At 35.1% G+C, this 25553-nt stretch overlaps 4 protein-coding genes across 4 annotated transcripts; all 4 read right to left on the bottom strand.

Annotated features, from left to right (window-relative positions):
• Positions 1 to 540: 540 nt before the first annotated feature.
• LOC117927301 (senescence-specific cysteine protease SAG39-like) lies at positions 541 to 1639 on the bottom strand. The gene is made up of 2 exons (XM_034846776.1): positions 1207 to 1639; positions 541 to 1133 (listed from the first exon to the last, which is right to left on the bottom strand). The coding sequence occupies exons 1-2, from the start codon at positions 1637 to 1639 to the stop codon at positions 541 to 543; spliced, it is 1026 nt and encodes a 341-aa protein (XP_034702667.1).
• Positions 1640 to 10128: 8489 nt separating this feature from the next.
• On the bottom strand, positions 10129 to 11226 carry LOC117927292 (senescence-specific cysteine protease SAG39-like). The gene is made up of 2 exons (XM_034846768.1): positions 10794 to 11226; positions 10129 to 10721 (listed from the first exon to the last, which is right to left on the bottom strand). Exons 1-2 carry the CDS (start codon positions 11224 to 11226, stop codon positions 10129 to 10131), a joined length of 1026 nt encoding a protein of 341 aa, XP_034702659.1.
• Positions 11227 to 18567: 7341 nt separating this feature from the next.
• Positions 18568 to 19667, bottom strand: LOC117927298 (senescence-specific cysteine protease SAG39-like). The gene is made up of 2 exons (XM_034846772.1): positions 19235 to 19667; positions 18568 to 19160 (listed from the first exon to the last, which is right to left on the bottom strand). The coding sequence occupies exons 1-2, from the start codon at positions 19665 to 19667 to the stop codon at positions 18568 to 18570; spliced, it is 1026 nt and encodes a 341-aa protein (XP_034702663.1).
• Positions 19668 to 23578: 3911 nt separating this feature from the next.
• On the bottom strand, positions 23579 to 24678 carry LOC117927293 (senescence-specific cysteine protease SAG39-like). Its single transcript, XM_034846769.1, has 2 exons — positions 24246 to 24678; positions 23579 to 24171 (listed from the first exon to the last, which is right to left on the bottom strand). Exons 1-2 carry the CDS (start codon positions 24676 to 24678, stop codon positions 23579 to 23581), a joined length of 1026 nt encoding a protein of 341 aa, XP_034702660.1.
• Positions 24679 to 25553: the final 875 nt, after the last annotated feature.

A 25553-nucleotide genomic window follows, 5' to 3' on the forward strand; every position in this document is an offset into this window, starting at 1 on the left:
ACGGAATGGAGTAATCCAAGTATTCCCTACATAAACAAGCCTCTCAACAATTGTATCTTAAGTTGAATGATATAGTAACTTCATTTAAATTAAGAAACACTGTTGATTGTTGTGTATATCTAAAGGTTGGTAAGACAATTTGTATTTTCGATTATGTATGTTGATGATATCTTGGTGATCTTGGTGTGTTGCATAAAGCTAAGAAATTGTTTTGGCTAATTGCAATGTTAACAAAAAATTTTCCTTTTTTTTTTGGGGGTGTCATTTTCCATCCTTACTCTTTTTCTTTATTTAGTCTGATACTTTTAGTATGAGATCCCCTGTCATTTCTCATTCAAAACACAGAAATAGGAAGGAACCAACTGAAGGTGTACGTTCATATTTATATATTTTGGTCCATACATAATTTTATGGACTCTTTTGACTACAGGGGATCCTTGCTGAATTATACACAACCATCGATTAGAAATTATCAGCAAAACATATCTCTTGTGATTGATTAACCACAGGATAGTAGGGATTGCCTTTTTTCAATTAATTTTATGCGGTGGGGTAAGATGCTTGCATTGCAATTCCACAGAGACCTTCCTTTGCAGTCACATCCCTCTGCATCCGTATGTAACCTTCTTCGCCCCATCCTGTGCCCCATGAGTTCTTCACCAGCCAATACTTCATCCCATCATCGCTGGTTCCGTAACCAACAGCAGAAACACCATGGTCTAGTTCTGTGCCACACTGTCCTGTAAACACACCACTTGAATAGAATTGGAACTCAGACCCCGAAGCATCAATGGCAACGGCAATAGGTTGGTGGGCAACAGCCTTTTGTAAAGCCTTCTCATTGTTGGCTGGCACATCTTCATACCCATTTATCTTGGCTGCAGGGTGGGCTGCCTTCTTGCTGTTGCAGGTGCCATCAGTTCCCGCGTAGGGGTAGTTAGCTTCGGTGGTGAGACCATGATTTTGTTCGATGAATTTGAAGGCATCGTCCATTAGACCACCACTGCAGCCTTGATCCTCCCCACTAGTGTCACAGTCAACCAACTCTTGTTCAGAAAGAGAGATTAGCTTCCCGGTCGATAGCTGAGTAATTCCTTCCATAGCTGCCACAGCCGAAAATGCCCAGCAAGACCCTGTATTTTTTTATCGTAAAAAAGTGAGAAAAACATCAATTTCAAACCATACTACAAAAATATTTTCACTTACCGCATTGGCCTTGGTCCTTGATGGGTGTAACAGCTCCTTTCTTTCTCCAATCGACAGTAGATGGCACGGCAGTAACATTCTCGTATTTGAAAGAAGTTGCTTCGGTGGAGCAGATGTGGGCCTTGAATCTATTTCGTGAGGCTCTGAACTCTTCGTTGGTGAGATCTGCAAATTCATTGATGCTCAGCTTGTAAGATTTGTCTATGGCCTTGTTGAAGGATTCTATACGTGCCACATTATCCTTGAATATCTTGTAGCGCTTGCTTTTCTCATCAGCATCCTTATATTCACGCCCATACTGAACCATCCAATCCTCATGTCTCTCATACATTGATGTTTCATGAAGGTTGCGGGCTGTGGCTTGAGATGCCCAAGCAATCAAAACGAAGAGCAAAGCCAAACAGATGTATTGGTACTGGTTAACAGAAGCCATGATATTGGAAGCAGTAGGGATTGATGAATTAAATGAGTAAGCAGATTGATACACTCGGAGATTCCAGCAGGGGTTTATATAGGAAAAATTCCCTCCCATAACACACTGATCTCAAATAATACTGCCAAGGAAAACCTTCAATACGCTTATCAACGTGCCTTGGAAATTAAAATGTTGTGATTTGGACCCATCTCCATCAGCTACTTTGTTTAATATTAGTTGGTTAAATTATTACTAGAATTGTTCTCTTGTGTATATATAAATCTCTAGCTAGTTCGTGTCTGGAATCCTAAATTATTTGTAGTTTAGGATGTTTTCTTTTTGTATTAATTGCTCTAGTGTTGAACTACGTGCTATTAGGAGGATGTTCTTGTCCTCTTTGGTGCATCACCGTACCGTGTCATCCATAAATATAAGAGAATGGTTTCTCATCATATAAAACAATGGATGCTTGATGATTGAATGCCCAACCATTGGAAAAGAATTTTAGTGTATTATCACGATATTCCATAGATTTCATAAGAAGGTGTTGAAAGCAAATCACGACCTATATCAGACCAAAATTATTGGAATATCATATACTTTAGGGATAGAAGGAGGTAATAATAAGTCCAACATCCACATAAGTTCCATAATTGATGTGAAGGCTATAAAAAGTAAGGGTAAAAAATGCCCTTATAAGATGTCACATCATATTTCATATAATAGTTGATTGGTTGCTGACATGGCAACATGATCTCCAAAACATTAAAACCAAACATTAACTAAGTCTGATTAAATCCAAACATACATTTGATTAAAATGGGGGCACTTTTTCATAGCCCTAAACCCACCAAAGGACATTACAACGCCATCGTAGAGAAGATAGACAAATGATCTTCATCATATCCTTCTTTCTCATAGGATTAATTGCATGGTGATTACAAATTTGTAAAGGAACAACTTAGGATCTAATGCCCTAAACCCATTAGAGTTATATGCCCCAAACTCATTAGAAAGGAATATAATAACCCATCGGGGTGGAGGGTCAACCCTACCCTCAAACAACACGAATAGAAGAAAACTCAATATCTCCATGGTATTTCTACTTCCATATTTTTCGTTAGTTTTTGTGTTTTCATTAAACTATGTTTGGTTGCTAGGAAAATAGTAGAGAAATAAAAAGTTGTTTATTTGATTTATTATTTTTATAAATAATTTCCTTTAAAACTAATTTAGGATGCTAAATTTCCAATTTTCTCAATTTTCATAGACATTATAGGCAACTAAGCATCTAAAAATCTTTGAAAGATATGGGAGAGGTAGCTTGTGTGATTGGAATTGAAATATTATAGGATAGGTCACATGAATTATTAGGATTATCTCAAAATGCATATAAGAATATATAGAGTCCTAGAAAGATTTGGAATGGAAAATTGTTTCGAAACTATTGCATTAATATAGAAAAGGATAATTTTAGTCTCATATAATGTGCAAGAAATGATTTAAAATACAAACAAATGGAGAATCCCTCATTTATGTGTTGTAGGAAGTTTGATGTATACCCAAACTTGCAACAATCTAAACATCAACTTTGTGGTAAGCATGTTGAGCAAATAATAAAGTAATCCAAGGATGGATCATTAAAAATTGCAAAGAAGATACTGAAGTATCTACTAGTAATGAAAGAGTATATGCTCAAATTTAAGAGATTTGACCATTTAGGGGTGATTAGATATTAAATTCAGATTTTTCTAGATGTCTTGATAGAAAAAAGTCCACTTTTGTTTATTTACTCTAGCAAGCTAGAGGAGTAATCTCATGAAAAAGTGTGAAATATTTTTTCATAGCTTCATCTACTGTGGAATTCAAATCTTTTGATTTTTTTGAGGTTACAATTCATGAAATGTGGTGTTGTGGAACATTATTTTAGAACTTAAATTCGTCAACTCTATTGTCAAGCCTCTAAAAATTAATTGCGATGATTCTAACTATCTTTTTCTTCAAGAATCACAAATATTCTAAGGGTGTGAGATTCATAGAATTGAAATAATTTATCATTAAAGAGGAAGCCTAAAAACAAAGAGTACCAATAAAATTGAAGTTTATGATTGTTTATCCATTGATGAAAAGATTACCATCAGACATTTAAGGAATACATGGAAAGGATGAGTCTTTGTTGTGATTATTAAATAATAACTTGTAGATCTGCATTATGATTATTAAGTGACATTTTCAAGTAAATAATGTGGTATTGATGTTTTTTATCTTCCCTTTTGTGTCCATATAAGAGATTAAATGAATGATAATAGGAGTAGTATGTGACAAAGACATTATTGTGGACATTTATGATTACTTCCCATTTATAGACCGAGTTACTTAGATTGCTAGTTTGTATATAGAAGAAAATGTGTTACAGTAAATGACAAACAACTGCCATGACTCACATTAGTATTCTAATTAACTATAATATTTATGATAACTTATTTAAGTATGAATTTGTCTATTGTATTGTGTTCCAGTAATGTTTCCTTATGGAATTTTACTTTGATGGAAAGTAAGTTGTTTGTGATCTGAAACTCGTCCTCTCTCAACCTATAAAAGTAATAGATCCATCATTAAATGATATTAATTATTATTGTATAAAAAAATTAATAGGGCTAAGAGAGAGGTATCAATTTTCCATGGATTGATGTTAAAGGTCCTCATTTGAAACAAAGTTTCAATTATGGATCAAGGTATATCTAATAACTTAATTATATTTATGTTAGTAAAAGTCATGATATTCAAATATTTTTTGGAATTATTATTTTTTTGCTTTCATGAATGATTAACAAAAAATTATTAAGAGAAAACTTTACAACAACTCATTTTTTTTCCTTTATTTAATTATAGATGGAACTAACATCTTTGTATTTGAAAGAATTTAGTTCTAAAAAACAAATGTGCACTTTGAAATATTTTGTGAGGCTATGAATTCTTTTATTAGTAAGACTTGCAAATTCATTAATTCTTAGCATGCAAGTTTGTCCATGGGATTGGCAAAAGTTTCTATATATGCCACATTATGCTTAGATATTGTGTAGCTAGCCTTTGTCCTTTTTATCAACATTCGTGTATACATTCCATAATAGGTCATCCACCAACCCTAGTAAGAGAATTCCACCCCTCTAGTATTGAGATTCAAAGAGAGTCATCGTGGCAAAAGATCAGTGGGTTCACGATATCTACAACAACTACAACGGCTTCGACACTCCTCTTCACCAACTAGATTATATCTAGAAACACCCAAATGTATGTGAGGTAAAGTACTAAACTCTAGATCTTGATTGTTTTTTTATATTTGTTGCTAATTATGTTGCTAAGATCTAGAGGCCTTAGGAAGTATTGCATGCACCTTAACTAGTCCTAGGATAGGGAATGGAATAATCCAAGTATTCCCTACATAAACAAGCTTCTCAACAATTGTATCTTAAGTTGTGTTAAAATCTGGAGAAAAATAAGGAACTAAAACTTGCAGAAAATATTAGAGTATTGAGTTGGAGAAAGGCACACAATATTTCACCAATGAGAATGCCTATTTATAGGCTTACAACCAAACTAAAAATGCTAAAAACTCTCAGCTGCTATGACTACTTCTACTAACAGAAAAACTGAAAATTATGGAGCAAAACAGAGACTGAGTCTAACTAAGACATTTTCAAAGGTAAACTCTCATGAATTCTAACACTCCTTCTTGAGATTTGCCTTGGACATACCAAGCTTCAACCTTAGGAACTCCAGCCTTGATTTAGGAAGTCCATTAGTCATTATGTCAGCAAGTTGCTCATCAGTTGAGCAATAATGCAGCTTAATAAGTGAATTCTTTTCAACTTCCCTTATGGAGTGGAATTTTACATTTATGTGCTTGGTTCTCCCATGTTGGACAGGATTTTGAGTAATGGAAATGGCTGACTTATTATCACAGTAAAACTCAGTTGGTGAGCTTTGTTCCTGACCTAAATCAGCAAGCAATTTTCTCAACCATATTGCTTGATTTGTAGCAGCTGCTAAGGAGATATACTCAGCTTCTATAGTTGATTGTGCCACTACTTCTTGCTTTCTTGAATTCCAGCATATGACACCTGAACCGATTGTAAATACATAACCTGAAGTGCTCTTCATATCATCAACACTTCCTGCCCAATCACTATCAGCATAACCATCTAGCTTAACTCCTCCTGTCTTTAAATACCAAATGCCAAGATTTTTTGTACCTTTAACATACTTTAGTACTCTCTTTGAAACTCCCATGTGAACATTTCTAGGTGAACTCAAGAACCTTGAAAGCAAACTAGCTGGAAACATCAAGTCAGGTCTGGTTACTGTCAAGTATAGTAGGCTGCCCACCAAGCTTCTATATGCAGAGGGTTCCTCAAGTTTCTCACCATCATTCTTTGAAATTTTCTCATTTTGTGCCAGCGGAGTTGCTACTTCTTTGCATGATTCTAGCTTGAATTTCTTGAGAATATCCATAGCATATTTTCTTTGTGAAATGAAGATACCCCTGCTGCATTGGTATATTTCCATTCCAAGGAAGTAGTTCATGATGCCAAGGTCAGACATCTCAAATACATCCTGCATTTCCATTTTGAAATCAGCTAGCAATTTTACATTGCTTCCAGTCACTAGCATGTCATCAACATAAAGTGATACTACCAATTGTAAACCATCATCATTTTGTTTCAAATACAAAGTAGCTTCATTTTCACTCCTCCTAAATCCAAGTTGGATCATATGAGAATCAATTCTGCTATACTAGGCCGTTGGTGCTTGTTTCAAACCATAGAAAGCCTTATGTAGCTTGTAGACTTTATGTTCATGGCTAATAACCTCAAAGCCTTCTGGTTGTTGAACATAAATTTCTTTAAGAAGTATACCATTTAGAAAAGTTGACTTGACATCTAAATGGTACACTTTCCATCCCATTTGACCAACAAGTGCAAGTAGTAGCCTTATAGTGTCATGTCTGGCTACTGGTGCAAATGTATCACCATAGTCCACTCCAGCAACTTGAGCAAAACCCTTCACAACCAATCTAGCCTTATGCCTGAAGATTGAACCACCTGAATTAAATTTGGTTCTGAAAACCCATTTTACACCAATTGCATTCTTAGCTTCAAGTAGTTATGTCAACTTCCAAGTTCCATTTCTTTCAATAGCATCAATTTCAGCTTTCATGGCCTCAATCCATTCTAGAAATCTTGCAGCTTCCGTGTAACATGTAGGCTCAGCATGTACAAGATTGCACCTCTCATACACATCAGATAATGACCTCATCTTAAGCACAGGTGTGTCTGAAGTTGCTTCAACATCAAATGGACCTTCAATGATTGTACTTTCTATTGCTGGTTCAAGAATAGATGGAGTGGTTTGATCACATTTATGAACTTTCTTCAAGTTCCAATTCCAGTAGGAGTTTTCATCAAAAGTGCACATATCTACTTATCACGAATTTCATTCTACTCAAGCTATAAATTCTGTAACCTTTTGATTCAGCTGCATACCCAACAAAGACACCTTTCTCAGCTCTTTCATCAAGCTTCCCTATCTTGACAGATGGCACATGAAGATAATAAAATGAGCCAAAAACTTTCAGGTGCTTGACAGAAGGTTTTACACCAGACCATGCCTCTATTGGTGTTTTGCTCTGAACAAACTTAGTTGGTAGTCTGTTAAGCAAATATACTGAGGTGTTGACTGCTTCAGCCCATAGAAGTTTTGGTAGCTTCTTCTCGAATAGCATGCACCTTGCCATCTCCATCATGGTTATGTTCTTCCTCTCAGAGACTCCATTCTACTGTGGTGAGTATGGAGCTGTTAGCTGGTGTACAATTCCAGCTTCTTGACAAAAGATATTGAACTCTTTTGAGATATACTCACCTCCATTATCAGTTCTAAGCACCTTAACGTTCTGGCCACTTTGAGTTTCAACCATTTTCTTGAAGCTTTTTGAACACAGAGAGCACTTGTGACTTGCTTTTTAGAAAATAAACCCAAGTCATTCTACTGAGATCATCAATAAATAATGCAAAATACACATTGTTGCTCAATGAGGCTGTGCTCATTGGTCCACAAATATCTGAATGAATTAATTCCAGCTTGTGAGTAGCTCTCTTGGACATATTTTGAGGGAATGGTTGTCGTTGTTGCTTCCCTAGCTCACAACTTTCACAAGTTTGAGCATTAACTGAGATTTCAGGCATGTCTTCAACCATACCAGCTTCTTGCATGAACCTCAGTGACTTCAAGTCGAAATGACCATATCTTTTGTGCCAAACAACACTCTCATCAATCTTGGCACTAAAGACATGACCTTCAACTAAATCAAGCTTCAAATAAAAGCTATTTCCATTCATTTTAATTTTTGCTATCTCTTTTCCATGTACATTAGTGATAAAACAAAATTTTTCTTTGAAAGAGACTGCATATCCATTTCTTAGCATTTGTGCAACACTAAGAAGATTCTGATCTAAATCTGGAATGTAAAGAACATTAGTGACAATTTTTGTACCTCTCTTGGTGCTGATAGCAATTGTCTCTTTTCCTTTGGCTTGCACAACTTCACCATTTCCCAACTTGACCTTTGGTTGAACTGATCTATCAATGGAGGTAAATATTGACAGATATTTGGTCATGTGACTCATGTAGCCACTGTCAATGAGCCAAGTATCAATTCATGAGAACTGAGTGCTTGTGATGCCATAAATAAATGCTCATCATCATTTTTGTCTTCTTCAGTCACACTTGCATTTTGTTCTGGTTGTTGTTGAGATTTTTTTTTCTTGGCTCTACAATACTTCTCACTGTGGCCAAGTTTATTGCAGAAATTACAATTAAAGAGAGGTTTACCTTTGTGCCAACAATCTTTCTCAGCTTGGTTGGTTTTTCTACAATGAGAGCAAGACGGAAATTTTCCTTTTCTTGAAGACCCTTCAGCTTTCCCTTTGTTGTTCTTGAAGAACTTCTTTCCTTGCAAGTTTCCAGAATTCTTTCCCTTGTGATTTGCTTGAAAAGCACCTTCAGTAGCTTCATCACCTCTCATTAAGACCCTTTGCTCCTGTGCATGAAGCTTGCTGGTTAACTCTACAATTGTGAGAGTTTGCAAGTCACAAGACTCTTCAATTGCAGAAATCTTGGCTTCAAACTTTTGAGGCACTGAAACCATGATCTTTTCTACCACCTTTTGATCTGTAAATGCCTCACCAAGAAGCCGCATTTGGTTTACAACATCCATTAACCTGCCAGAATGTGAGGAGTCTAACAGTTTTGACTCTTTCACTGCCCTCAAATTCACCTTGGAGCTTGTCCCATACCAGTTTAGGTGTTGCCAAGTTCATGATTTTGGTGAAGATGTGGTCTGCAAGTCCTGAATGTAGGCAGGTGATGGCTTTGTCTTTCTTGAGTTTTTCTTCCTCATATGCTTTCATCTGAGCAACTGTAGGATTTGCTCCCAATGGTGGTGGATCAGCTTCAGACATCACAACATTCCACAACCCTTGAGACCTTAAATAAAACCTCATCTTGACAGCCCAAATGTGATAGTGTTCACCATTAAACACTGGAATTATAGAGGAAGTATTGCTAGAAGGAGACATGTTTGCACCACAGTTGCTTAAAAAAAATAGATCACTCAACCTCACTAGTGTTTGCACTCAACCTCACTATGTTTAATACTAAAAAAACACTCAAAAACTTTGCCTCACAACCCGTAGGAATAATGCTCTGATACCACTGTTAAAATCTGGAGAAAAATAAGGAACTAAAACTTGCAGAAAATATTAGAGTATTGAGTTGGAGAAAGGCACACAATATTTCACCAATGAGAACGCCTATTTATAGGCTTACAACCAAACTGAAAATGCTAAAAACTCTCAGCTGCTATGACTACTTCTACTAACAGAAAAACTGAAAATTATGGAGCAAAATAGAGACTGAGTCTAACTAAGACATTTTCAAAGGCAAACTCTCATGAATTCTAACAAGTTGAATGATATAGTAACTTCCTTTGAAGTAAGAAACACCGTTGATTGTTGTATATATCTAAAGGTTGGTAAGACCAAATTTGTATTTTCGACTATGTATGTTGATGATATCTTTGCTTGCTAGTGGTGATCTTGGTGTGTTGCATAAAGCTAAGAAATTGCTTTGGGTATTGCAATGTTAACAAAAAATTGTCTTTCTTTTTTTGGTGTCATTTTCCATCCTTATTCTTTTACTTTATTTAGTCTGATACTTTTAGTATTTAATCCCCTGTCATTTCTCATTCAAAACACAGAAATAGGAAGGAACCAACTGAAGGTGTACGTTCATATTTATATATTATGGTCCATTCATAATTTTATGGAATCTTTTGACCACAGGGCATCCTTGCTGAATTATACACAACTATAGACTAGAAATTATCAGCGCAACATACCTTGTAATTGATTAACCACAGGATAGTAGGGATTGCCTTTTTTCAATTAATTTTATGCAGTGGGGTAAGATGCTTGCATTGCAATTCCACAGAGACCTTCCTTTGCAGTCACATCCCTTTGCATCCGTATGTAACCTTCTTCGCCCCATCCTGTGCCCCATGAGTTCTTCACCAGCCAATACTTCATCCCATCATCGCTGGTTCCGTAACCAACAGCAGCAACACCATGGTCTAGTTCTGTGCCACACTGTCCTGTAAACACACCACTTGAATAGAATTGGAACTCAAACCCCCCAGCATCAATGGCAACAGCAATAGGTTGGTGGGCAACAGCCTTTTGCAGAGCCTTCTCATTGTTGGCTGGCACATCTTCATACCCATTTATCTTGGCTGCAGGGTGGGCTGCCTTCTTGCTGTTGCAGGTGCCATCAGTTCCCGCGTAGGGGTAGTTAGCTTCGGTGGCGAGACCATGATTTTGTTCTATGAATTTGAAGGCATCGTCCATTAGACCACCACTGCAGCCTTGATCCTCCCCACTAGTGTCACAGTCAACCAGCTCTTGTTCAGAAAGAGAGATTAGCTTCCCAGTTGAGAGCTGAGTAATTCCTTCCATAGCTGCCACAGCCGAAAATGCCCAGCAAGACCCTGCATTTTTTATCGTAAAAAAGTGAGAAGAACATCAATTTCAAACCATACTACAAAAATATTTTCACTTACCGCATTGGCCTTGGTCCTTGATGGGTGTAACAGCTCCTTTCTTTCTCCAATCGACAGTAGATGGCACTGCAGTAACATGCTCATATTTGAAAGAAGTTGCTTCGGTGGAGCAGATATGGGCCTTGAATCTATTTCGGGAGGCTCTGAACTCTTCGTTGGTGAGATCTGCAAATTCATTGATGCTCAGCTTGTAAGATTTGTCTATGGCCTTGTTGAAAGATTCTATACGTGCCACATTATCCTTGAATATCTTGTAGCGCTTGCTTTTCTCATCAGCATCCTTATATACACGCCCATACTGAGCCATCCAATCCTCATGTCTCTCATACATTGATGCCTCCTGAAGGTTGCGGGCTGTGGCTTGAGATGCCCAAGTAGCCAGAACGAAGAGCAAAGCCAAACAGATGTATTGGTACTGGTTGACAGAAGCCATGATATTGGAAGCAGTAGGGATTGATGAATTAAATGAGTAAGCAGATTGATACACTCGGGGATTCCAGCAGGGGTTTATATAGGAAAAATTCCCTCCCATAACACACTGATCTCAAATAATACTGCCAAGGAAAACCTTCGATACGCTTATCTACGTGCCTTGGAAATTAAAATGTTGTGATTTGGACCCATCTCCATCAGCTACTTTGTTTAATATTAGTTGGTTAAATTATTACTAGAATTGTTCTCTTCTGTATGTAAATCTCTAGCTAGTCCGTGTCTGGAATCCTAAATTATTTGTAGTTTAGGATGTTTTCTTTTTGTATTAATTGCTCTAGTGTTGAACTACGTACGTGCTATTAGGAGGATGTTCTTGTCCTCTTTGGTGCATCACCGTACCGTGTCATCCATAAATATAAGAGAATGGTTTCTCATCATATAAAATAATGGATGCTTGATGACTGAATGCCCAACCAATGGAAAAGAATTTTAGTGTATTATCATGATATTTCATAGATTTCATAAGAGGGTGTTGAAAGCAAATCACGGCCTATATCAGACCAAAATTATTGGAATATTATATAACTATTAACTCCCAGCTTAAAGTAAGGGAATATTTTGGTCTCAACTAAATTGGGATTCATTCAATTGTGTAATACTTCATCTTTGAAATGTTAGCACACATTATCACTTTCTTTAACAACAAAAGAAAAATCTTAGGATCTTGTAGGTGTCCCTTGCTGGAAATCAATAGTTGAAAATTATCATTTAAATCAGAGTAACCCTAACAAACACAAGCAAATAATAAGGGGCAAATAAATGTAGGAAACCAAAATATAAAAATTGCAAAAGCCAAATATGAATAGTGGAATGAAACTGCAAAAACAAAATATGAAGAAGAGAACCTGTCGCACAATTTGTTAAGACGTGTGACCATTGCCTTAATTTAGAGTAGATTTCGATCGGTGCAATACGGGGAACAATGGTGGTCTATCTCCAAGGACAACATCCTATTACTTGTGATGGTGAACTCCAATCACAAGCAGTAATACAACTACTCAAGAGTATTCCTTGGAAAAAAAAAACATGAGAGAGATTGCAAAATAGTGGAAGATCAACTCTCTATGTTTTCATAATATGACTCTTTCATTCTCCAGATAGGTCTTTTTTTTTCTTGAACCGAGAGTTTTTTTGTTCTTTTATTGGAGTTTAAAATATTGCTATTTTTAAGTGAAAAATATTTTCAATGTTTTTCGGAACAATTGTTGATTTTTAGGAAATACATCAGAACGAACTTATGTGCTTAACTAACAATATTATGTAACAACTACTTAAGATAGATATTATATCCCGCTTCTACTCTCATATTGATGAATCCATCAAGTGCATCCTACAACTAAACAAGCTATTCATAAGAAATATGGTATTAATTAAGAGTATGCACTTACCGTCAACCATTGTAGAGTATACACTATCTACATCATAGGAATGAACTCTTACATATAAATAACCAATGGTGCTTGATATAGTCAACAAGTGACTTATCATTACCCATATGAAATTACTTCTTGAGATCTCTATTTCATGTTGGTTGGGTTACTATATGTTAGACATAAACCTCATTGCCCTTGGTGTTTCTTCCATTACCTTAATATATATTTAGTTGCCTTTGTAGAGGAGCAATCAAATTCAAATCTAACATCTTAAAATTTAGGGATATAATATCTATTTTAAATAGTTGTTACATAATATTGTTAGTTAAGCACATAAGTTCATTATTTTATTATATACTTTACTCATAGCCTTGGTTGTTGTATGTAGCTTGGCTATCACAATGCTATAAAGGTTATGAAAATCTTATACCACTTCTAGTCATTATATCTTTTAAATCTCATAAGTCTCTTTGATTAAGACTTAAGAATTTTGTTTGCCTTTTGTACTGTTTGACAAGTTTTCCTAGTATTTTTGGATTCTACACAACTTTCACACTTCCTATAATTTTCTAAACAAAATTTTAGGTATCAACTTAATGTTTGGTATTTTTTTTTGTAAGAATAATGCACATGTCCTAACTTGCCATACCATAACTCATGTGAGCCAACAATACAAGTAGAAAGCATTTTTATTAATAATATATAAAAAAATTTAACATGAGCAAGCCTTGAGAAGCACCTTCCCTTTGTTGATCACAAGCAAAGGCCACCTATAAATACTTGTTCATTACCATCCCCTCCACATATGTGCCTAGTATCCCTAGAGTCTACCACCTAGACCTATTATAGTTATCACATAAATCTCAGCTAAATGCGCCTTAGGTTTTGGTTCTTCATTCCTCTTCCTATGTTTGCATTATGTTGCATGCTGCCCAGGCTTTCCACACATGAAGCAATTTTTTTATTTTTTTATTATTTTGGGGTATTAAGACTTGTTCATAGAATTTGAGTTAGATTTTTTATTTTATTTTAGGGCTTATTGTTGTTCTTATTGTTATTATTACTCCTATTACTTTTGGGTTTGTCTTACTAGATTAGCCTTAAGAAGTTCTTTGGCTTTCTCAACCTTGTCTTGGTTTTTATTTTGTTCTTCAATTGTAATATGGATTATCATGTTTGCTAAAGACATTGGTTCACTCTAATGTTTTGTACCTTTTTTTCAGTCTTTCTAGGACTCAAGTAATGTTATGCCTAGCAATGAATGGTTTAAGTAGGTTGAAGTGTTCATTTTGTAGATCACTAATTAAGACATGTTATGCATGGATCAGATATGATATATCTCTATACTCTGTTATTTGGGAATTTCAAAAATTCCTATGGTATATTTTTTTATTCTCACATGCTCTGACATTTTTATTCAATTTTTCCATTTATATTTTGCATTTTTAATAGAGCAATAAACATCAAGTAAGTTGTTTGATAGGGGGTACTCAAGATCACATGGAGAACTTGTTGATTTATTCCCTCTTACTTGGTTAACATAATGTTCAAATGTTTCATCAAGTTTTTTGTTCAGTCAAAACATGTGTAGATTAATCACATCAATGGTAGAGAATGCACACTTCTTCTTTCTCTTAAAATGAGACCCATTGAATTGGTCTTACATATGCCAAGTTTGACAAGCACTAGGGAAGCGTTCATGGTTCTAGATCTACCCTAAGATTATTGCAAATTATTGTTTAAATGAAGGCAATCCTGTTGAACATAAGCAGATAATCAGTAGAACAAAAAATGTAAGAAACCAAAATATGTCGCAAATCCAAATCGGAATGGTGGAATTAATGAAACCACAAGAACAAATTATGGATGAGAGAACTTATTAGGATCCATTAAGACATGTAATCACTGCTCATAGAGTAGACCTCACCCCCTATGAGATAATATCTTAGTGCATTGTGATGAATAATGGTAGCCTACCTCCAAAATACATCCTATTGCTTATGATGGTTCCCATACCACGAGTAGCAACACAACTATTTAAGGCATGTTCCTCCAAAAATGATATGGTTAATTTTTAATAGGAAAAATGTCAGAATAGTAGAAGATCAACTCTTTTTATTTTCCAAACCATGACTTCTAGTTTTCCATGTATGATTTTCTCTATTTTTTATTTGATTTTCTAGATAGGGTTTTTCTCCTATTTTATGTGAAAATGGCTAATTAACTTGAGAAAATACCTAAGAAGGGGGGAGAATTGAGTGTTAAAAACTTTTTGTAACTAATTTACTATAATATATGAGAAAATTAAGGTACAAATCAAGGGCAATATAAAGAAGTTGAGAGAAGAGAAATCCAAACCCCATTATAGCGGTTTGGCAAGCCACCTAAGTCCACTATCTTCAAGCTCCTAACTGAGTAAAGGTTCCACTACCTTCAAGACTTTTAAAGTCAAAGTCTTCAAACTCTTTACACTTGGATTCCAAGGTTCCAATGAACCTTCACAATCTCTTCAAGTAATCAACCTATTTGAATAATTTTGGGACAATTATGCTTTAGGGATAGAAGGAGCTAATAGTTAGTCCAACATCCACATAAGTTCCATAATTGATGTGAAGGCTATAAAAAGTATGGGTAAAAATACCCTTGTAAGATGTTACATCATATTTCATATAATAGTTGATTGGAAGCTGACATGACAACATGATCTCCAAAATATTAAAACCAAACATTAACTAATTATGATTAAATCCAAACATACCTTTGATTAAAATGGGGACACTGTTTCATAGCCCTAAACCCACCAAAGAACACTACAACACCATCGTGGAGAAGATAAACGAACAACCCTCATCATATTTATCTTTCTCCTAGGATTGCATGGTGATGACAAATTTGTAAGGGAACAACCTAGGATCTAATGCCCTAAACCCATTAGAGTTATATGCCCCAAACTCATTGGAGAGAAATATAAGAACCTATCGAGAGGAGCTCAACCTTACCTTGAAACAACATGAATAGTCGAAAACTCAATATCTCCATGGTATTTCTACTTCCATATTTTCCCTTAGTTTTTGTGTTTTCATTAAACTATGTTTGGTTGCTAGGAAAATAAAACAAAGATAGCAAAGAAATAAAAAGTTGTTTGTTAGATTTATTATTTTTTAAAATTATTTCCTTTAAAACTAATTTAGGATGTTAAATTTCCAATTTTCTCAATTTTCATAGACATTCTAGGCAACTAAGCATCTAAAAATCTTTGAAAGATATGGGAGAGGTAGCTTGTGTGATTGGAATTAAAATATTATAGGATAGTTCACATGAATTATTAGGATTATCTCAAAATGCATATAATAATATATAGAGTCCTAGAAAGATTTGGGATGGAAAATTGTTTCATAAGTATTGCATTAATATGGAAAAGGATAAATTTAGTCTCATATAATGTGCAAGAAATGATTTAAAATACGAACAAAAGGAAAGAATCCCTTATTTATGTGTTGTAGCAAGTCTGATGTCTACCCAAACTTGCAATAGTCCAAATATTAGCTTTGTTGTAAGCATGCCGAGCAAATGATAAAGTAATCCAAGAATGGATCATTAAAAATTGCAAAGAAGATATCAAAGTATCTACTAGGAATGAAAGAGTACATGCTCAAATTTAAGAGATTTGATCATCTAGGAGTGATTAGATATTAAATTCAGATTTTTCTAGATGTCTTGATTGAAAAAAGTCCACTTTTGTTTATTTACTCTAGCTAGCTAGAGGAGCAATCTCATGAAAAAGTGTGAAATATTTTGTCATAGCTTCATCTACTATGGAATTCAAATTTTTCGATTTCTTTAAGGTTAAAATTCATGAATTGTGGTGTTGTGGGACATTATTTTAGGTCTTAAATTTGTCAACTCTATTGTCAAGCCTCTAAAAATTTATTTGGATAATTCTATAACTATCTTTTTCTCCAAGAATCACAAATATTCTAAGGGTGTGAGATTCATAGAATTGAAATAATTTATCATTGAAAAGGAGGCCTAAAAATAAAAAGTACCAATAAAATACATAAGTCTAAAGTTTATGAATATTGCTTATCCATTGACGAAAATATTACCATTAGAGACATTTAAGGAATACATGGAAAGGATGAGTCTTTACTGTGATTATTAAATAAAAACTTGTAGATCTGCATTATGATTATTAAGTGACATTTTCAAGTAAATAATGTGGTTTTGATGTTTCTTATCTTCCCTTTTGTGTACATATAAGAGATTAAATGAATGATAATAGGAGTAGTATGTGACAAAGACATTATTGTGGACATTTATGAATACTTCCCATTTATAGACCGAGTTACTTAGATTGCTAGTTTGTGTATAGAAAGAAAATGTGTTACAGTAATGACAAACAACTGCCATGACTCACATTAGTATTTTAATTAACTATAATATTTATGAAAACTTATTTAAGTATGAATTTGTCTATTGTAGTGTGTTACAGTAATGTTTTCTTTTGGAATTTTACTTTGATGGAAAATAAGTTGTTTGTGATATGAAACTGGCCCTTTCTCAACCTATAAAAGTAATAGATCCATCATTAAATGATATTAATTATTATTGTATAAAAAATTAATAGGGCTAAGAGAGAGGTATCGATTTTCCATGGATTGATGTTCAAAGGTCCTCATTTGAAACAAAGTTTCAATTATGGATCAAGGTATGTCTAATAACTTAATTATATTTATGTTAGTAAAAATCATGACATTCAAAATTTTTTGGAATTATAATCTTTTGCTTTCATGAATGATTAAAAATAAATTATTAAGAGAACTTTTCAACAACTCATTTTTTCCTTTATTTAATTGTGGATGGAACTAAAATCTTTGTATTTGAAGGAAGTTGCTTCTACAAAACAAATGTGCACATGAAATATTTTGTGAGGCTATGAATTCTTTATCAGTAAGACCTGCAAATTCATTAATTCTTAGCATAGAAGTTTTGTCCATGGGATTGTCAAAAGTTTCTATATATGCCACATTATGCTTAGATATTGTGTAACATTTGTCCTTTTTATCAGCATTCGTGTATACATTCCATAATAGGTCATCCACAACCCTAGAGAGAGGATTTCACCCCTGTAGTGCCAAGATTCAAAAAGAGTCATCATGGTAGAAGATCAGTGGGTTTGCGATATCTACAACTACAACGGCTTCGACACTCCTCTTCACCAACTGGATTATATCTGGAAATACGCACATCTGAGGTAAAGAACTAAACTCTAGATTTTGATTGTTTTTTATATTTGTTGCTTATGTTGCTAAGATCTAAAGGCCCTAGGAAGTATTGCATGCACCTTAACTGGGCCTAGGATAGTGAATGGTGTAATCCAAGTATTCCCTACATAAACAAGCCTCTCAACAATTGTATCTTAAGTTGAATGATATAGTAACTTCCTTTGAATTAAGAAACACCATTGATTGTTGTGTATATCTAAAGGTTGGTAAGACCAAATTTGTATTTTCGATTATGTATGTTGATGATATCTTGCTTGCTAGTGGTGGTCTTGGTGTGTTGCATATAGCTAAGAAATTGTTTTGGCTAATTGCAATGTTAACAAAAATGTCTTCATTTTTTTGGTGTCATTCCCCATCCTTATTCTTTTTCTTTATTTAGTCTGATACTTTTGGTATGAGATCCCCTGTCATTTCTCATTCAAAACACAGAAATAGGAAGGAACCAACTTGAGGCGTACGTTCATATTTATATATTTTGGTCCATACATAATTTTATGGACTCTTTTGACTACAGGGGATCCTTGCTGAATTATACACAACCATAGATTAGAAATTATCAGCGCAACATATCTCTTGTAATTGATTAACCACAGGATAGTAGGGATTGCCTTTTTTCAATTAATTTTATGCGGTGGGGTAAGATGCTTGCATTGCAATTCCACAGAGACCTTCCTTTTCAGTCACATCCCTCTGCATCCGTATGTAACCTTCTTCGCCCCATCCTGTGCCCCATGAGTTCTTCACCAGCCAATACTTCATCCCATCATCGCTGGTTCCGTAACCAACCGCAGAAACACCATGGTCTAGTTCTGTGCCACACTGTCCTGTAAACACACCACTTGAATAGAATTGGAACTCAGACCCCCCAGCATCAATGGCAACGGCAATAGGTTGGTGGGCAACAGCCTTTTGTAAAGCCTTCTCATTGTTGGCTGGCACATCTTCATACCCATTTATCTTGGCTGCAGGGTGGGCTGCCTTCTTGCGGTTGCAGGTGCCATCAGTTCCCGCGTAGGGGTAGTTAGCTTCGGTGGTGAGACCATGATTTTGTTCGATGAATTTGAAGGCATCATCCATTAGACCACCACTGCAGCCTTGATCCTCCCCACTAGTGTCACAGTCAACCAACTCTTGTTCAGAAAGAGAGATTAGCTTCCCAGTCGATAGCTGAGTAATTCCTTCCATAGCTGCCACAGCCGAAAATGCCCAGCAAGACCCTGCATTTTTTTATCGTAAAAAAGTGAGAAAAAATATCAATTTCAAACCATACTACAAAAATATTTTCACTTACCGCATTGGCCTTGGTCCTTGATGGGTGTAACAGCTCCTTTCTTTCTCCAATCGACAGTAGATGGCACTGCAGTAACGTTCTCGTATTTGAAAGAAGTTGCTTCGGTGGAGCAGATGTGGGCCTTGAATCTATTTCGGGAGGCTCTGAACTCTTCGTTGGTGAGATCTGCAAATTCATTGATGCTCAGCTTGTAAGATTTGTCCATGGCCTTGTTGAAAGATTCTATACGTGCCACATTATCCTTGAATATCTTGTAGCGCTTGCTTTTCTCATCAGTATCCTTATATTCACGCCCATACTGAACCATCCAATCCTCATGTCTCTCATACATTGATGCTTCATGAAGGTTGCGGGCTGTGGCTTGAGATGCCCAAGTAGCCAAAACGAAGAGCAAAGCTAAACAGATGTATTGGTACTGGTTGACAGAAGCCATGATATAGGAAGCAGTAGGGATTGATGAATTAAATGAGTAAGCAGATTGATACACTCGGAGATTGCAGCAGGGGTTTATATAGGAAAAAATCCGTCCCATAACACACCGATCTCAAATAATACTGCCAAGGAAAACCTTCAATACGCTTATCTACGTGCCTTGGAAATTAAAATGTTGTGATTTGGACCCATCTCCATCAGCTACTTTGTTTAATATTAGTTGGTTAAATTATTACTAGAATTGTTCTCTTCTGTATATAAATCTCTAGCTATTTCGTGTCTGGAATCCTAAATTATTTGTAGTTTAGGATGTTTTCTTTTTGTATTAATTGCTCTAGTGTTGAACTACGTGCTATTAGGAGGATGTTCTTGTCCTCTTTGGTGCATCACCGTACCGTGTCATCCATAAATATAAGAGAATGGTTTCTCATCATATAAAACAATGGATGCTTGATGATTGAATGCCCAACCATTGGAAAAGAATTTTAGTGTATTATCACGATATTCCATAGATTTCATAAGAGGGTGTTGAAAGCAAATCACAACCTATATTAGACCAAAATTATTGGAATATCATATACTTTAGGGATAGGAGGTAATAATTAGTCCAACATCTACATAAGTTTCATAATTGATGTGAAGGCTATAAAAAGTAATGGTAAAAAATACCCTTATAAGATGTCACATCAAATTTCATATAATAGTTGATTGGTTGTTGACATGGCAACATGATCTCCAAAACATTAAAGCCAAACATTAACTAAGTCTGATTAAATCCAAACATACCTTTGATTAAAACGGGGGCAATGTTTCGTTATCCTAAACCCACCAAAGGACACTACAACACCATCGTAGAGAAGATAGACGAATGACCTTCATCATATCCCTTTTTCTCCTAAGATTGCATAGTGATTACAAATTTGTAAGGGAACATAGGATCTAATGCCCTAACCCATTAGAGTTAGATGCCCCAAACTCATTAGAAAGGAATATGATAACCCATGTGGTGGGGGGAGGGGCAAGAATAGAAGAAAACTCAATAAGTCCATGGTATTTCTACTTCCATATTTTCCCTTAGTTTTTGTGTTTTCATTAAACTATGTTTGGTTGCTAGGAATATAGTAGAGAAATAAAAAGTTGTTTGTTTGATTTATTATTTTTATAAATAATTTCCTTTAACACTAATTTAGGATGCTAAATTTCCAATTTTCTCAATTTTCATAGACATTCTAGGCAACTAAGCATCTAAAAATCTTTGAAAGATATGGGGGAGCTAGCTTGTGTGATTGGAATTGAAATATTATAGGATAGGTCACATGAATTATTAGGATTATCTCAAAATGCATGTAAGAATATATAGAGTCCTAGAAAGATTTGGAATGGAAAATTGTTTCGCAATTATTGCATTAATATAGAAAGGGATAAGTTTAGTCTCATATAATGTGCAAGAAATGATTTAAAATACAAACAAATTGAAAGAATCCCTCATTTATGTGTTGTAGGAAGTTTGATGTATACCCAAACTTGCAACAATCTAAACATCAGCTTTGTGGTAAGCATGTTGAGCAAATAATAAAGTAATACAAGGATGGATCATTAAAAATTGTATAGAAGATGTTGAAGGTATTGAAGATATGAAAGAGTACATGCTCAAATTTAAGAGATTTGATCATCTAGGAGTGATTAGATATTAAATTCAGATTTTTCTAGATGTCTTGATAGAAAAAAGTCCACTTTCGTTTATTTACTTCAACTAGCTAGAGGAGCAATCTCATGAAAAAGTGTGAAATATTTTGTCATAGCTTCATCTACTATGGAATTCAAATCTTTTGATTTCTTTGAGGTTACAATTCATGAAATGTGGTGTTGTGGAACATTATTTTAGAACTTAAATTTGTCAGCTCTATTGTCAAGCCTCTAAATATTTATTGCAGTGATTCTGAGTATCTTTTTCTCCAAGAATCACAAATATTCTAACGGTATGAGATTCATAGAATTGAAATGATTTATAATTAAAAAGTAGGCCTAAAAACAAAGAGTACCATTAAAATACATAAGTCTAAAGTTTATGAATATTGCTTATCCATTGATGAAAAGATTACCATCAAAGACATTTAAGGAATACATGGAAAGGATGAGTCTTTGCTGTGATTATTAAATAATAACTTGTAGATCTGCATTATGATTATTAAGTGACATTTTCAAGTAAATAATGTGGTATTGATGTTTCTTATCTTCCCTTTTGTGTACATATCAGAGATTAAATGAATGATAATAGGAGAAGTATGTGACAAAGACATTATTGTGGACATTTATGAATACTTCCCATTTATAGACCGAGTTACTTAAATTGCTAGTTTGTATATAGAAGAAAATGTGTTACAATAAATGACAAACAACTACCATGACTCATATTAGTATTCTAATAACTATAATATTTATGATGACTTATTTAAGTATGAATTTGTCTATTGTATTGTGTTCCATTAATGTTTCCTTATGGAATTTTACTTTGATGGAAAATTGTTTGTGATATGAAACTGGTCCTCTCTCAACCTATAAAAGTAATAGATCCATCATTAAATGATATTAATTATTATTGTATAAAAAATTAATAGGGCTAAGAGAGAGGTATCGATTTTCCATAGATTGATGTTCAAAGGTCCTCATTTGAAACAAAGTTTCAATCATGGATCAAGGTATGTCTAATAATTTAATTATATTTGTGTTAGTAAAAATCATGATATTCAAAATTTTTTGGAATTATGATCTTTTGCTTTCATGAATGATTAACAATAAATTATTGAGAGAACTTTACAACTCATTTTTCCCTTTATTTAATTGTGGATGGAACTAACATCTTTGTATTTGAAAGAAGTTGCTTCTACAAAACAAATGTGCACCTTGAAATATTTTGTGAGGCTATGAATTCTTTATCAGTAAGACCTGCAAATTCATTAATTCTTAGCATGGAAGTTTTGTCCATGGGATTGTCAAAAGTTTCTATATATGCCACATTATGCTTAGATATTGTGTAACCTTTGTCCTTTTTATCAGCATTCGTGTATACATTCCATAATAGGTCATCCACAACCCTAGAAAGAGGATTTCACCCCTCTAGTGCTGAGATTCAAAAAGAGAGTCATCGTGGTAGAAGATCAATGGGTTTGCAATATCTACAAAACGACTACAACAGCTTCGACACTCCTCTTCACCAACTGGATTATATCTGGAAATACCCACATCTGAGGTAAAGTACTAAACTCTAGATTTTGATTGTTTTTTATATTTGTTGTTTATGTTGCTAAGATCTAAAGGCCCTAGGAAGTATTGCATGCACCTTAACTGGTCCTAGGATAGTGAATGGAGTAATCCAAGTATTCCCTACATAAACAAGCCTCTCAACAATTGTATCTTTAAGTTGAATGATATAGTAACTTCCTTTGAATTAAGAAACATGGTTGATTGTTGTGTATATCTAATGGTTGGTAAGACCAAATTTGCATTTTCGATTATGTATGTTTATGATATCCTGCTTGCTAGTGGTGATCTTGGTGTGTTGCATAAAGCTAAGAAATTGTTTTGGCTAATTACAATGTTAACAAAAAATTGTCTTTTTTTTTTTTTTTTGGTGTCATTTTCCATTCTTGGTCTTTTACTTTATTTAGTCTGATACTTTTACTATGAGATCCCCTGTCATTTCTCATTCAAAACACAGAAATAGGAAGGAACCAACTGAAGGTGTACGTTCATATTTATATATTTTGGTCCATACATAATTCTATGGACTCTTTTGACTACAGGAGGTCCTTGCTGAATTATACACAACTATAGATTAGAAATTATAAGCCCACATGTCTTGTAATTAATTAACCATAGATTAGTGGGGATTGCCTTTGTTTGTAATTAATTTCATGCGGTGGGGTAAGATGCTTGCATTGCAATTCCACAGAGACCTTCCTTTGCAGTCACATCCCTCTGCATCCGAATGTAACCTTCTTCGCCCCATCCTGTGCCCCATGAGTTCTTCACCAGCCAATACTTCATCCCATCATCGCTAGTTCCGTAACCAACCGCAGCAACACCATGGTCTAGTTCTGTGCCACACTGTCCTGTAAACACACCACTTGAATAGAATTGGAACTCAAACCCCCCAGCATCAATGGCAACGGCAATAGGTTGGTGGGCAACAGCCTTTTGTAGAGCATTCTCATTGTTGGCTGGCACATCTTCATACCCATTTATCTTGGCTGCAGGGTGGGCTGCCTTCTTGCTGTTGCAGGTGCCATCAGTTCCCGCGTAGGGGTAGTTAGCTTCGGTGGTGAGACCATGGTTTTGTTCGATGAATTTGAAGGCATCGTCCATTAAACCACCATTGCAGCCTTGATCCTCTCCACTAGTGTCACAGTCAACCAGCTCTTGTTCCGAAAGAGAGATTAGCTTCCCAGTAGATAGCTGAGTAATTCCTTCCATAGCTGCCACAGCCGAAAATGCCCAGCAAGACCCTGCATTTTTTTTATCATAAAAAAGTGAGAAAAACATCAATTTCAAACCATACTACAAAAATATTCTTACTTACCGCATTGGCCTTGGTCCTTGATGGGTGTAACAGCTCCTTTCTTTCTCCAATCGACAGTAGATGGCACTGCAGTAACATGCTCGTATTTGAAAGAAGTTGCTTCGGTGGAGCAGATGTGGGCCTTGAATCTATTTCGGGAGGCTCTGAACTCTTCGTTGGTGAGATCTGCAAATTCATTGATGCTTAGCTTGTAAGATTTGTCCATGGCCTTGTTGAAAGATTCTATACGTGCCACATTATCCTTGAATATCTTGTAGCGCTTGCTTTTCTCGCCAGCATCCTTGTATACTCGCCCATACTGAGCCATCCAATCCTCATGTCTCTCATACATTGATGCCTCATGAAGGTTGCGGGCTGTGGCATGAGATGCCCAAGCAGCCAGAACGAAGAGCAAAGCCAAACAGATGTATCGGTACTGGTTAACAGAAGCCATGATATTGGAAGCAGTAGGGATTGATGAGTTAAATGAGTAAGCAGATTGATACACTCGGGGATTGCTGCAGGGGTTTATATAGGAAAAAGTCCCTCCCATATAACACACTGATCTCAAATAATACTGCCATGGAAAACCTTCAATACGCTTATCTACGTGCCTTGGAAATTAAAATGTTGTGATTTGGACCCATCTCCATCAGCTACTTTGTTTATTATTAGTTGGTTAAATTATTACTAGAATTGTTCTCTTCTGTATAAAAATCTCTACCTAGTTCGTGTCTGGAATCCTAAATTATTCGTAGTTTAGGATGTTTTCTTTTTGTATTAATTGCTCTAATATTGAACTACGTGCTATTAGGAGGATGTTCTTGTCCTATTTGGTGCATCACCGTAACGTGTCATCCATAATTACAAGAGAATGGTTTGTCATCATATAAAACAATGGATAATTGATGATTGAATACCCAAACATTGGAAAATAATTTAGTGTATCACGATATTCCATAGATTTCATAAGGGAGTTGAAACCAAATCACGGCCTATATCAGGCTAAATTTTTTGGAATATATATATAACTCCTAGCTTTTAAAGTAATGGAATATTTTGGTCTCAACTAAATTAGGATTCATTCAATTGTGTAACACATCATCTTTGAAATTTACTTATATTAAACTGATTGAGGTATTTTTTTTGTTTTTCTTGTTGTAATAAGCTAATTTTTGAGCTGGGAGTTTGTTATAAGTTAGTTACAGGTTACAAACCATCCCCATGCTCCTGATATATAGCCTTGTATTTCCTCTTGTATAATGGCTAGAGGTTTTAATCAAACTCATGGTCTTGACTAGTTTTAGATTTTCAATCCAGTGGTGGAAC

The sequence above is a fragment of the Vitis riparia genome, chromosome 12, assembly GCF_004353265.1.
Source record: "Vitis riparia cultivar Riparia Gloire de Montpellier isolate 1030 chromosome 12, EGFV_Vit.rip_1.0, whole genome shotgun sequence".
NCBI classification, from domain to species: Eukaryota; Viridiplantae; Streptophyta; class Magnoliopsida; order Vitales; family Vitaceae; genus Vitis; species Vitis riparia.

Coding starts and splice junctions, on each gene's coding strand:
- LOC117927292 (XM_034846768.1), bottom strand. CDS start 11,226: ATGGCTTCTGTCAACCAGTACCAATACATCTGTTTGGCTTTGCTCTTC. Junction 10,722..10,793: donor CAAGGACCAAGGCCAATGCG/GTAAGTGAAAAT, acceptor TAAAAAATGCAG/GGTCTTGCTGGGCATTTTCG.
- LOC117927293 (XM_034846769.1), bottom strand. CDS start 24,678: ATGGCTTCTGTTAACCAGTACCGATACATCTGTTTGGCTTTGCTCTTC. Junction 24,172..24,245: donor CAAGGACCAAGGCCAATGCG/GTAAGTAAGAAT, acceptor AAAAAAATGCAG/GGTCTTGCTGGGCATTTTCG.
- LOC117927298 (XM_034846772.1), bottom strand. CDS start 19,667: ATGGCTTCTGTCAACCAGTACCAATACATCTGTTTAGCTTTGCTCTTC. Junction 19,161..19,234: donor CAAGGACCAAGGCCAATGCG/GTAAGTGAAAAT, acceptor AAAAAAATGCAG/GGTCTTGCTGGGCATTTTCG.
- LOC117927301 (XM_034846776.1), bottom strand. CDS start 1,639: ATGGCTTCTGTTAACCAGTACCAATACATCTGTTTGGCTTTGCTCTTC. Junction 1,134..1,206: donor CAAGGACCAAGGCCAATGCG/GTAAGTGAAAAT, acceptor AAAAAAATACAG/GGTCTTGCTGGGCATTTTCG.